At 40.8% G+C, this 14,315-nt stretch overlaps 1 protein-coding gene across 3 annotated transcripts in view; it reads right to left on the bottom strand.

The window, feature by feature from the left end:
- Positions 1-4,032: 4,032 nt before the first annotated feature.
- Abhd5 (abhydrolase domain containing 5) overlaps positions 4,033-14,315 on the bottom strand; it is a 29,344-nt gene continuing 19,061 nt past the window's right edge. For all 3 annotated transcript variants that reach the window (XM_008849485.3, XM_029554271.1, XM_029554272.1), the window contains 4 exons: positions 10,491-10,645; positions 8,323-8,434; positions 6,792-6,978; positions 4,033-6,101 (listed from right to left, as the gene is read on the bottom strand). In XM_008849485.3, coding sequence (XP_008847707.1) covers positions 6,012-6,101; positions 6,792-6,978; positions 8,323-8,434; positions 10,491-10,645 — 544 coding nt within the window. In that variant the 3' untranslated portion in view covers positions 4,033-6,011. The remainder of the gene's footprint in view (positions 6,102-6,791; positions 6,979-8,322; positions 8,435-10,490; positions 10,646-14,315) is intronic.

Below are 14,315 nucleotides of genomic sequence, written 5' to 3'. Positions count from 1 at the left end.
CAGATGCGGACTGCAAACTACACTCTGATACCAGCACCAGGGAACTGAGCCTCATGCTACTCAAAACAGCAGAAAAAGCAAAGCACTTTTCCTGTGCTGGTTAGCTCTGCTCTTGATTACACTTCTAAAGCACAATGAAATATCCACAGCATGCTAGATGTGTCACAGCAGGCCAGAGACAGGCAAGGTCAGAAAGATGTAGTCTGTCCTGCATGGCAAGCCACTATCTAGGCAAGTCTTAAGAGACTCCAGCAAAGAGTAATCTCAGTCTTAAGGGACATAGGGAAAGAATGAGTCTCAAACTCTTAAGGGACACTGGGAAAGAGTGAGTCTCAGTCTGATCTAGGAGTTTATCCTCCAGCACTCTAAAGGAAGATCCTAGTGGGGCCAACCCACTTGCCTGTAACAGCCTCAAGAAACGACAGCACGAACACACTGGGAAATGAACAGAAGCGAGAGCTTCAAACAGGGAGCCAACACTTGGAACAGAAATGGGCATTTTTACAGCTTTTATCCACAACTCAGGGCTGTGAGGTGGGGAGGCAATTCGAACTCTAGGAAAACTACACAAACAGTAATCCTTTGTTTTCAGATAGAGTTAAAGGAAGTCCACAGTTTGTTGCAAAATAAAGGGGGCATCACAGAAAGGAGAGAGCCAGAGAGGGAAACCCTGAGAGTTTGAATATACTCTCTGCCCAAATTTCTTCCTGTCTCTGTGAGGCAGACTCAGCTAGGGATGAACACATGGAGGCTTCAGCATTTATAGCTTTCCAGTTCAGCCGAAGGTACTGTCTGATAAACATTTGAGTACGCTGTGTTGTGTTGCATGTTCTCAGGCCCCTCTCACACCTGCAGAAACCCTCTTAGGAACAGTGCCTTGGCTCTGTAGCACCTTGAAGACTCTCAGGTGCCCTTGAGCTGCTCTGAGTGCCTGAAGAGAGAGTCTGGCTTCAACTTCCACGAAATACTGAAACACGAGCCACAGAAAACCAGGCAGCTGTCCCCCAGAAGTCCTTTGTTGTCCAATGTCAGAATGAGGTCCTCTCATGCTGTCGTTAGAACCGGGCCTCTCTTCTTTGCTGTGTCTTTTACTCTCTGCATCCCCTAGTCTCAATGCCCCCCACCCCCGACCCCATGGAAAACAGGAGTCAAGCCTTGGACGGATATACATGAAGTATCTATTGGGATTTCATAATTCACTAAAAATACATTAAGTTGGGTGGTGCTAGAGGGTGAAACATCTTTAGCTGTTGCTCTCTGGCACCCCAGTCTCAACACTGAATTGTTTTCGTAGCTATAATGTCTAACTCTGAAAACAAACATCTCATGATGAGCACAGCAGTGGTGTCTGTAGGGCAGCTGTCTCCTCCTTGATCATGACTACCGTTTTCCTAACCTTACTAAGGAGGAAACAGGTTATTAGTCAGCCTTTCATACCCAGCTCCACAAAGAGAATCCAGGATCAGACAATGTCACCAAGGACAGTCCATCTTCCCACTGTCAGCCACGGGGCTCTTATCTCAAAATGAATATAGGATGTTAAAAGAAAAAAAGTAGGCCTGATCTGTTCTAAATCTTCAATTAACAAGCACTTCACAGAAGTGCTTTAAGTTCTAAGTGAATACATGTTTTTTTTTTTAAAGGATTAAAACGTGCTGAAATAAAACTCTTTACCCCACTCATTTACAAAATAATTGATAACGGTGTTCTCAATTAGCTTAGCTCCCAAATTTAAAATTTAAGTGATTGCAAATTCAGACTATAGCCTATAAGCAGACAATTCTAGCCAGTTCTAAATTAATATATTAAAATAAAGATAATTTTTAGAGAAAATGAGGGAGAGACTTGCTGGCAAGTATGAGATGAAGATACAGAGGTAAGATTTTTTTAAAGATGCAGGTCTCATGGAGCCCTTGGCTGACCTCAAACTTGCTATGTAGCTAAGAATGACCTTGAACTTCTGATTCTCTTGTCCTCATTTCCTGAGTACTGGGATTATTAATGTGCTCTACTACGTCTGATTTTATGTAGTACTGGCAATCAAACCTAGGGCTCTATACATATTAGATAAGCACTCTACCAACTGAGCTGCATCCCCAGCCTGAGAAATAGGTCATAATGCAGAAAAAAAGTGTGTTTCAGTTCTGGTTCACCTTTCAACAAGTTTAAGGAGGCCAGGTATAGTGACCATGCCTGGAGTCCCAGCACTTGGGAGACAGTAGCAGAGGAATCACAAGTTTGAAGCCAGTCTGGGTGACAGAGCAAGACCCTGCTTCAAAGTAGTAAGTTTTTGTTGGGGCATTTCTAAGTTATGACTTTACAGCTCATTTTAATAACAGGCTTATTGAGATTTATAGCCTTGCATATACTTGTCCCTCCACCTCAATTTGGATCTATATACCCACACCGAAGCAAAGCCAGTAAGATCATTTAGCTATTTTATAGTGACCTTTGTCCTACATTTTACGTGGTTTTTATTAAAACACAATGAACAAGGCTCCAAAGTCTTATATATGAACAGAAGTATTACTCTTCAGGGCTAACCACAGTTAGCAAACTCAAGCACACATTTATCTTCCAAAAAAAGTACACATACACATACATGTGTTTGGTCTATCTTTAAGAAAATCCAGACATTCACATGTATATATTAACATGTGCATATATATACATACATATATATGAAATAGTATGCATTTTGTTGGGGTTTTTTTAATTAGGTATTTTGGAAGTTTTCCATATAGCCACTTATAGATTGGCCTCATTTGTAAGGTATAGTAATCCAGCATAAGGCTGCTATGGTTTGGATGTGAAATGCAGCCCCCCGCCCCAAGCTTGTGTTTGAACACTGGGTCCAAAGATGGTAGTGGTAGTTATTCTGGGAGGTTATGGGGCCTGTTGGACATGGGGCCTAGGCTGACAAGTATAGAGCCAAGACTAAAGGTTGAGAGCCAGGCCCAATTCCTGCCTGAGAATTCTGCTTTTTGGTTGGCTGGTAAGATATGAACAAGCAGCCTGCCACTCCCACTACCATGAATATAGCCACACCTGGGCTGCCAGGAAACTGGTAATATGTTCCTTCCCCCGAGCTGCTTCTGTCAGGAATCTTGTCCCCCAAATGACTAGAGTAATTAACACAATGACTGTGCTATAATTTAATCAATTGCATTTGGTTCCAGAATTTTTAAAAAATTATTTATTGTATGTAAGTGCATTGCCTGCATGAGTGCACCCGTGTAGTGCAATGCCATGGAGATCAGAAGAGGGTCAGATTCCCCCGGAACTGGAGTTAAAGATGGTTCATAGCCATCATGTGGGTACTGGGAATTGAACCCAGATCCTCTGCAAGAGCAGTCAGTGCTTTTAACCCCTGAACCATCTCTCCATTCCCAAGGTTCCGGACTTTTAAATACGTTAGAGGTTTTGATCCCCTCAAATGTTACCCTTATATACCGGAGAAATGGATTGCTTTAATTTTTTCATGATTATCCACACTTTTACAATTTTAAGTGCTTTCCTCCACCAATGAGATTTTTTTAATCAAATACTGAATTCTAGACTTGCTGTTTATAGACATTATAAAAATCAAAGTCTTCCTTTTCTCCACGCCCCTGCCCAGGGTTCTTCATTCTAAAGCTTGGTAAAGGAAAAACTGTGTTGGAATCTGATAAGGCTTTTTTTTTTTTGTCTTTTTGAGACAGGGTCTCCCTGCAGCCCCAGCTGGCCTGGAATTCATTATGTAGGCAAGGCTGGCCTAGATCTGTCTGCCTCTGCCTCCCAAGTGCTGGGATTAAAGGCGTGTGCCACCATGCCCGGCTGAAAAATGGATTTTAAAAGAGGAATAATTTTAAGGAACTGCATGGACACAGGTGAACTGTGCACATCTCCTCAGCTACAACACTGCACAGCACGGAGCAGCCATCCCTCAGCACCACACGTGTCCACAGGACACTCATGGATCACAGTCCTGTAATAGCTGTTCTAACAGATGGGTCCATGCTAAAGTCTCAAGAAAACATACAGCTGCCCAGCTGCTGTGACCACAGCCACATTTATTCTACAGAATAAGCCTAAGGTACAAATAGTTTAGCAAAGATCAAATAGTAATAGTCTTTTTTAGAAAGAAAAAATATTTAGCAACCACTGTATGTACATCTCAAAAATTCTTGGGTTTTTTAATATTTTTATAAAATTACATACACAAAGGAAAAATTAATTTTTAAGAAGAATCATGACATTTTTCAAATAAAGCAAAGTCAGTAGTAGAAGAAGTCAGTATTAGGAAAGTCAGTTTCAGTTTTACTTGATACTTGGTTGTATCCATTCTCTGTGCAGGACCTTGCTCATTCAACTAGCAAAGGACAACTAAGAAAGATAGCTAAGTACCAAACAAAAAATACTGCCCAAATTCTGTGCCTTTCAAGTTTGAAATTGGCTACCGAAGATGCTAACTACAAGGTAAAGCTTACTTTATTCTCAAGGTAGAAAAAGGAAACATTTCTCAGTTCTCATGTTGTTGGCTGCTTGCACTAAAACCTAGTTCATTTGGAGTTAGACAAAGGGCCACTGGGAAGCTGATCTCCCACCATGCTTCAGTGCAATTAACACATTCTTTTGTAGGTAAGGATGTTGAAAAGAGAATAATCTTTCCAGCAGTTAATCAAAAGTGACATCATCTTATATTTTCCAACAAATGTCCTAACTAACCACTAAAAGTGCAATAACCCAACCATGATTTGCTCTGGTTCAGTCTTTATTCACATGACCCACCTTTCTCCTGGACAGGCAGTATTGGTAACAATCTTATCTGCTTTCTGTAGCCCAAGCTTTCTTAGCCAGTTGCTACATGGGGCCTTTTCACAGTCTCAAAGTTTCCCTCATTTTAAAACTGTGAGAAAACAATAAACTCCATAGTGGCTACTGTCAAACAGTTGACTCAACATTATAAAATTTTTATAATATAACTTCAAGTATGTAAATTACTTAAAACAATATTCAATTAAAAAATAAACGTGCTAGCTCATTTCCAGTGCCATGAGATATAACAGCACCACCCATTTTTAAATTTTAGTGGTAAAAATGTAATCCATTTTTAGCACCATGTGAGTTAGCCATTCATGAAAACGCAGTATGACTTGGCTTACTGGAAGGCAACAGTCTTAATATCCTGTTACGGAGGAAATCTGTTCCATTTGCTGCATCCCAGTTCTTGGAAAAGGATAGCATTAATGGGAAGGAAAGGGGACAGATTTTTGGTTAAGGCTTCTCAGTACTTGAATCACAAAAGTGTTCATAACATGTTTCCTTAGAAGCACAGAACTAAATCACACATAGATCATCTGTGTTGCTGCAGACTGTATGTCACGATGGAGCACATTCTAGATGTGAAATGGCTTTGCAGCCTTAAATATAAACATGAAAACCAGAAGAATTCATGCTAGTAATTGACTTCCATCCTTTTTAATCAAAGCCTATCTTTTTACATCATTCCAAAAATGAAGTGTTCTAAACCAACAAATTTTTATATAAAAATACATTGGATTTGAATTAGCCATATTAATTATTAGATATGGTAATATATGCAAAGAAAATAAAATGCACCTTCACAACATATAACACAACAGACCTGGAAACCATTTCTTTAAATTGGCAATATAGACTACAATATGAGAAGCACCCAACGAGCAAAGTTAGGTAAAAATGAAAAAAAAAGTCTCAGTTAAAAAATTACAATTTTTTGGTACACCAAAGGGACAATAACCTTTTATTTAAGGCTATTAAATTGGAAGACTCTTGTTTATTTCGATTTTGTGTAGGAGAAAGGAAAGCCATTCTTCTAGAAGGCACTAACTGGTTTAAATGTGCAAGTGACTTCGTAAGAAAACTGTGCAGAGTCCAGTCCAGGAGATGCCTGGTTCTTGGGTCATATTCCTTGCTCTCTGTTGTGACTGTGGAACACTGCTGAAGAATGGTATCAGTCATCAGGTGTTCCTGCAACAGCTTTGGTATGCTCAGTCCACTGTGTGGCAGATCTCCTTGACTTTCTGATTGAACTCTTCTGGTTGATCTGCATATACATAATGCCCTGCCCCAAGGATAGCCTGGGAAAGCAAAAGCCACGGTGGTCAGTGAGTGAAAACATTACTAAAACAGCAGTAGCTAAGCAACAATGTTCACAATCAAGAGCCACAGCACTCTTTAAAAAGATAAAATAAGCAAGACTCATTTGTAGTGACCACTGAGGATTTCTAGCAAAAAGACTTGAGAATAAACAGGAAAAATCTACTGAATTTTTTTTTGGGGGGTCTCCCTGGAGCCCCAGCTGGCCCTCACTATATAGACCAGGCTGGCCCTGATCTCACAGAGCTCTACCTGCCTCTGCTTGGGGTTACAGGAGTGTGCTACCACACCTGGGTTACTAAATCTTAAAAAATCCTATTTTGTAAGAGGCAACACAAATGTACTTCAAACTAATGGGTTAATACAGGAGCCAATAAAAAAACAGAATGGAGTGTGTGCCTGCCCTAGGAGGTGGGGATGAAGCCTAGCTAAGACAGGACTGGTCTTTCAATCGCTCCAGAGACTGGGAAGGGCCTGCAGAATGATGACTTACTACAGGAACATGAAGGCTTTCACAGCTCAAACCCTGCCTACATCAGGTGACACTGGGTTTCTGACAGAGGCTATGCATAGAGCCCAGATATGAAATCATAAGCATCACTAGAAACTCAAGGGAGGTGATGCAACAGACTTCATCTACAAATGAAGACCAGAACCAGCTGCACACTTACTATTGTCTTCACATAAGAATGTGGTCGCAATGACTGGATGCTGGTACCAGAATTGCCATCTATGCAGGACCGGGCACCAAAGATCACTGAAACCGGAATGTCAGGATGCAAGCCACCAATCCGCTGCAGCATTGGCCGTTTTGCCCATCCATATGGAATCGTCATGTTCTTGAATGCTGTCTCACCACTTTAGAGGGAAGGAGAAAAGCTACTGCATGACTTTGGGAATGAGTCCTCACTGCACTCTCACTTCTGTTAAAACACATCCATATTTAGCTTCCCCAGCATTGAAGAAAAATCTCAGTTTATATAGAAAACAATTTACTAGACAGTATAAGGGAGAAATCTACACATTACTGCTATTAAACAAGGCTGCTGGATAAAAGGAGACTCAAAAGTTTTCTTCTAATCCACAATATGAAGCTGAAGCTGGGAGTGATGATGCTTTTGCAGAAGCCCCCAGAGACTGGTGAACAAGTCAGTGCAGATATAGATGGAACCCACCAGATCTGACAGGTCAATCACAAAGCCCCAGTCTCTGCAGGATCATAACCTTTAGCTCCTCCACTCTTGGCAGAGAACCTCTACAGACGTAGAGAACCTTTACAGAGCAGACTGACACTATAGCTCCACCTACCAATAGCTTCCATGGGCTCGATCTGTTTAATAAAGCAGATGAACTCATTTTCTGTCAAATGTGAAAGAGGGAAAAAAAAATCCAGAAGGAAGCTTTGTCTGCACCTAGTCTCTTGGTCTTGCTCCATCTCAGTCTCAGAATGGGGCAGCACTGCAGTGTTTTAAAGTGTACTCCAAACTGCCAAGTCAGGGCCTTAAAACAGGCTTAGGAGTCACTTTGTTTATTTTCTTGCTTCTTTGAGATAGGCTGGCCTCAAACTCCCTATGTAGCCAAGGGTGACCTTTTGTTGACCTCCCAAGTGCTGGGATTACAGGCCTGTGCCACCATGCCCAGTGGGAGCACATCTTTACCGAGCTCCCCTAATGATTCTGGTATACTACAAACCAAAAGAACTGCGGCTCCTATCTTTGTACTCCATTCTTGAAGCTCCTCCTAGAAATTCCAGGGCCTTATTCTTCCAGAGCCCCACTGCTTTCAGACTTTTTCTACTAGAACGTTGCAGTACCAGGTAGTATCATGCAGTACTAGTACCCAATATTCAAAACTTGTATTTTGAAAGAACTTACGTTCAGTGCTCCCCCTGGTTGCTCTGCACTTGCTTGTATGCTCTCCCCATCTCTAGTTCTACAGTTCTGGCAGATGGGCAGCCCACTGCCCCACCCAGCCCTCACTCAGTCCTCACCCATTGAAACTGTATTTCTCATACTGATGTAGAGATATTAAAAAATGCTCCATCAGAATCAGCCATGTCTTACACAGTGGATGCTCCAGGAACAGATAATTAAATTAAGGAGTAGACATTGGTCTTCTTAAATTTTTTTTAACTACCAATAAATACATATACAAAAAGAAGTTTTAAGGAAAATGCAGTAGATTTAGAATTATAAACCTTACCTTGGGGTCTGTACATTACAGTGGTAAATGTACTCTGTCACAGTGTCATCTTCAAACATTGAAGAGTACTTCCGTTTGAAATCAGGCCTTAAACGCTGCACTAGGCTTAAACCTATTTGACAGGAAACAAAAACACAGATCTTGTAAGTTATTATTAACTTACAGACTAAAAATTATTGTTAGTTTTAGTGTTTATTCACACAATAAGTGCTATGTATATACACACACACACACACACACACACACACACACACACACACACACATATACACACACTCAGTACTGGGAATTGAACTTAGGGCCTCACACATGTTAGGCAAGCACTTTAGCATTGAGCTATATTCCCAGCCCTTCAAATATGTATTTTAGGTGGAAAAAAGAATACAACCTGAAAGCTGTACTCAACTTCCCTGAGAACAGATTAAAATAAAAATTAAAGGGTGCCAGGTGTGGTGGCACAGACCTTTAATTCCAGCACTCAAGAGGCAGAGGCAGGTTATTGTGAGTTTGATGCTAGCCTGGTCTACACAGCGAGTTTGAGGCTAGCCAGAGATACACAGTGAGACTTTGTCTCAAAAAATTGAAAAAAAAAAAAAGAAAACCAACCAACCAACCAAACAACAAAAAGAACCCCAAACAATTTAAGGGTCTTCTACACTGACTTCCAAGTGTGCTTTAGAAATTCAAATATATGTAGATTAGTGTCCTAAGACTTGTTTTTGTAGAAGAATAAATTCTTTAAGTATAGTCAGTGAATAGGGCAGCCTATACATAAAATTAACTTATTAACTTATATTCCTTCTCCCTCTATAATTATACTACACTGGCAATGCGGGAAGCAAATACCATGGCTGTGGGCTGAGACATGGGAGCTGAGAGCCAAAGACTAAATAAAGACACCTCAAAATATGACCAACAATAAATGATCAGGAGTCCCCAAACTCTTTATGGAAGGATGACTCTGTCTTCCTATCACAATGACATTAAAGAGAAAAGAAAAAATCTGAGTGTGTTGTTTCCTGCCAGCTCCACTGTGAGTCAGTCAAGGTTCTGTGATCTGTCACTGTCTATCATTCATTACCCAGGCACTCTTAAAGGATCACCTGTGGTCAACGTGCCACACTTCTCTCCGTGTTCTAGGCTAGCAAACAGACCTCTCAAGAGACATTGGTGGCTCAGCTTTTTCCAGAATACTGGAGACTGCTTACCTTATTTATCTTCAGCATTTCTCACTTTCTCTGCTTTGCTAATTATTTGTCATGTTTACAGTATAAAGATTCCCTCTTAAGGAAAAGGCTTGGCCTGACACTTAAAGGAGGATCAGATTGGGGTCGGGGGGCTTGCTTTGAGATGGAGGGACAGACAGTTCAGAGGTTAAGTGTATGGGCTGCTCTTACAGAGGACCCAGGTTTGGTTCCCAGAACCCACAAAGCAGCTAACAGCCATCCATAACTCCAGTTTCAGAAGATCTGATGCACTTTTCTGGCCTCCCATGAGCATTGCATGACTTGGGTACACTTAGATACATACAAGCGAAACATTCATATATATATACACTAAAACATTTTAAAAAATATTTTATTATTTTTATTTTATGTGTATGAGTGTATTGCCTGCATGCGAGTACACCCGTGTTGTGCAATGCCGTAGAGGTCAGAAGGGGGCTTTGGATTCCCGTAGAACTGGAGTTAAGGACGGTTTGCAGCTGCCATGTGGGTGCTGGGAATCAAACCCGGGTCCTCTGCAAGAGCAGTCAGCACTCCCAACAGCTGAGCCATCTCTCCAGCCCCACTAAAACATTTTTTTTTAAAGGGGGACCCAAAAAGGTAAGGTCTCAGGTTTCTTATAACTTTGACTAACAATGGTGATTGGTAAACACAGACTATGGTAGGGATGCAAGAAGTATGCAGTAGATATCATATTTTGAATTTTGACATGTGGAACAAAACTCTTGTGATGCTGGGCAGTGACAGTGGTCCACAGCTCTTGAACAGCCATGTAAGCACAAGGGCTCTACAATGTACTATGCTACCGCTACTCCAGGACGCTCAGTAGGAACTGTCAGCTGTCGATGGCTGTTTCGGGATATGACCTTGTTCTAAGGGAAGGAGCCTGTATACTCCTCTTCTGCTCATCCACATTATATTTTCCTAGGAATAAACACTCACCAAAAGGTCCTGCAATCCTAAGGCCAGCCAAGGGGTTAAAGGGAGTCAGTGCTGCTCCCAGGGCTCTAATCCAAACTGGAATTGGTCTCTCTTGATCAGCAAGGTCTGGGCGCTCAGGAAAACCCCAAGGTTCCACTAAAATGAGATGACTAACCCTGTTGAGGAAAGAACAGATTTAAGTTTATTTGGTAAGTTTACCCTAAAACTATAAAGAACTAACAACGAACTAAAGGTAGAATGAACCATCTTCGAAAATGTCCATGTTTAAAGAGAAGACTGTTAATCAGGTTATGCCATGTATTTTCATGTGTCAACTCTTGAGACTTGGAAGGATTTGAGAGGTACATGGTATATTATTCATATAGAAATTTGGGTCACAAGATACACAAATGTAGAACTTATAACTATATTTTTCAAAAAGAAAAGAAAAAGGAGAGGGGAAGAGAGGAGGCAAGGGCCCTCTGGTAGGTAACATCAATCACTGACCACTCAGAAACATCTCACGGTTCTATGTGTCTCAAGGTTGAAAATGCAGAAATGATTAGAAATCAGAATCACACTTCATAAAGCAGCCTCAGATACCAACAACAATTCATCTCTCATACAAATCTATCACATTAAAATTTAAGAAGTTATAACTTAAAGAGGATTCAAAAGACCTTGAACAAACTTTTCCACAAACATGACAATAATGTAACCTGGGCCAGCCTAGTTTGATAAAAAGGAACATGTCCTTCTACCTGACCCATAACACCACTGGCCTTACATTCTGTTCCTGATCCACTCCCAAATTTCTTCTTACTAGTTTTAATTTTCTATCTTGTAAAACTTATCCTAATAAAGGAAAATCAGAAATGGAAATTACTACCATGTGACTTGTGGAATTATTTTATATATAACAAAGATTTTAATCAAAGCACAAAGGTCCCCTTGACAAGAGAATGTTCAACTGTAACCAAAACAGCCATCACAAGCTAGGCAAAGTTTCCCAAGAATGAGCTGACGATTCTAACATCCCTTTCTCAAGTTACAACTCAAACAAAAGAAATTGAAAACTGTCCCGATGGTATTACTCCTTATATAAAAATCTGTTTTATTGTTTTTGCCAGCACATGTAAGCATGAGTTTATAGTTTCTTACTCTGCTTGAATTTTTTTCTGATAGAAAGTGCTAGAACACAACCCCAGAGCACAGAGCTAAGGCCCATGGAGAATACTTAGCACATCTCTCATCAAAGATGGAAAGAAGCTGAGACACATGGTAGACCCACATCATGCAATGCTAATCAATGTAGAATAGGGCTAAGCCCCATTCAGTATGCTAACAGGTGCCAACAAGTCACTGGCAGGCTTTCCTAATCATATCCTAAGCAACAGAAAGGTGAAGTTTAGCTTACCACCCCAGAGCCAGTTCTAATACCATCCTCTCTATGTCACAGCACTGAGGAAATCCATTACATAAAACCATAAATTTGGGGCTATAGAGATGGCTCAGTGGTTAAGAACACTGGTAGTTCTTGCAGAAGACCTGGGATTGAATTCCAGCACCCACACAGCAGCTAACAACTGTCCATAACTCCAGTCCTAGGGGATCCAACAGCCTCTTCTGACCAATGTGGGCACTGCATGACATGGGTGCACTTACCTACATGCAGGCAATACACACATACACATAAAATAAAAATAATAAAAAAATTTTTAGAAAGTTAAAAAAAAAACCCATAAATTTGAGGGGAGGTACATGCCAGATGAGAGCTCTTTATACTTAACATGTTTTCAAGACTGAAAGTTTAATTATTTTCTAATAGTGTATGAGAAAGACCTTGGAAATAAATCTTTTGTAAGAACTCTCTTACCAGAGAGCAGGAGTGACACATGAGAGGTAGGAGTGGAATTAATGAAATAGCCACCTTACTGAAAGCACCAAAACTTCACAGTAGGAAACAGCTAGGAATACTCATTATTGACTTACCTCCTAAAGAAAGATATCAAATCTTTAAAAAAATTGTATTATTTTTATGTGTATGAGCATTTTACCTACATGTGTGTAAGTGTACCCATGTCGTGAAAAACCTGTAGAGATCAGAAGGCGCTGAATTCCCCAGAACTGGAGTTATGGATAGTTGTTAGTTGCCATGTGGGTGCTGGGAATCAAACCTGGTCCCTGTAAGAACAGCCAGTTCTCTTAAACACTGAGCCATCTTTCCAGCCCAGAAATTGAGTCTTTACTTAAATATGCTCCACTGCAGTTGAGGGAGGCAAATCTTATCCTGCTCTAAGGTGAGTGTTTTGTTTTTGCTTGCCTTGCTAAACATAATCTTCAAAATACCATCCCTATGGAAAGTATCAGCTTAATAAATTACTCAGGGCATATAACTAGGGTGAATAATGTCTTTTATTTGTTTCTGAAAGGTAGTAAGGCGCTCTGAGGACTGTTCAGTCCTGCCTTCAGAACCTAGCACGGCACAAAGCAGATGTTCGGCAAGTAATTCCATGCCTGCTTTTGGTCCTCCTCGGTAACAATACACAAATGTTCCAGGCATCATCTCAGAATAAGCACCAGAGTTGACTCAGCATGGATCACTGTGGTCCCCCAAATGGCACTGGGATATCACTGTTGGCTTGTTATTAACTTCACAAGTCACCACTCACCAATGGGTAATACAATCCAGAGGGTCAAAAGTCAGTATGTTTTTAAATAAAATGTTATAGTAAAGGAATGTTTGAAAACAACTTTTTTAAAGCCTTCGACACTTAAACTGTAGTTACAGATCATCTGTTTTAACTACATGGAGAAGATCTTACAAAGTAACATCCTTCTTTTGCACTCTAAGTCTTCTGAATACTGCAGATCATGAAAAGCACAGAGGATGGTGTTACCATGCTAAGTATCCAGTGAAGGTGAATTAGCACAACAGAGCTCATTCCACAGAGGGCACACTGTGTTTGTTTTTGAGACAGGGTCTCACTATGTAGTCTGGAATTTAGGTGATCCTCCTGCCTCTCGGCCTCCTCAGTGCTAGAATTATAGGCATGAGCCACCATACCCACCCTGACAGAATTGCTAGTTCACATAGTATAAAGAATGGGTCCAAGAAGACAGCATACCTGACTCATTCTGTCAGACATCTTTCTCAAAAATTAGGGTGATTTAAACTACAGGAAAAACAAAACCAGCAGAGCCGGACTAAGAGGACAGCCCAACAGTTTTGAAACAAAAAGGCATTCTTCTCAAAGGTAGTCATTAGAGTCTGTCTTGAGTCTGAAGCTGATAAACAAGTTATCCCTTTAAGGGCAAAGCAATGGATAACATCTGCACCAACACATTAGGGTAAGATTTTGTTCAATCTAATGAGCAACTGACTATATAAAGTTGACTTTCCTAAGATTCAGTAAGCCACCACCTAGAATAACGCAACAAGAACAGTAAGTCCCAGAATTGAAATGTACCAGGTAATCTACAAGACCTTCTTATGGGACAAGGAAAGGAACAAGGAAGCCAATAAGGATTTTAGTCCTGCACAAAGGTGGTGCTCTCAAACTGAAGTTAGCCCCAGGCATTTCCTATTGGCCCCATACCACTGTGGAGCTGCGGAAGACCTGGAGAAGACCTAAGTACCTCCAGCTCCAGGTCAAGTGCAAAACAGCTTTTCTTCTCAAGAACAGTCAGAAAATGGTCCAGCATAGGTCTACACCACAGGAAGCGGTCAGGCAAGGGCAGTAGGAAGACAAGATAACATTATCTGAAAATCTGTTATCAGTGAAGACTGGTTGTAACCTACTCTATTATAATTTGGGATTGGATCTCTTTGCTAGTCACTTTCTA

The sequence above is a fragment of the Nannospalax galili genome, unplaced genomic scaffold, assembly GCF_000622305.1.
Source record: "Nannospalax galili isolate Female #2095 unplaced genomic scaffold, S.galili_v1.0 scaffold443, whole genome shotgun sequence".
Lineage (NCBI taxonomy): Eukaryota > Metazoa > Chordata > Mammalia > Rodentia > Spalacidae > Nannospalax > Nannospalax galili.
The sequence above is the reverse complement of the archived record's forward strand: the minus strand, read 5'-3'. Positions and strand labels throughout refer to the sequence as shown.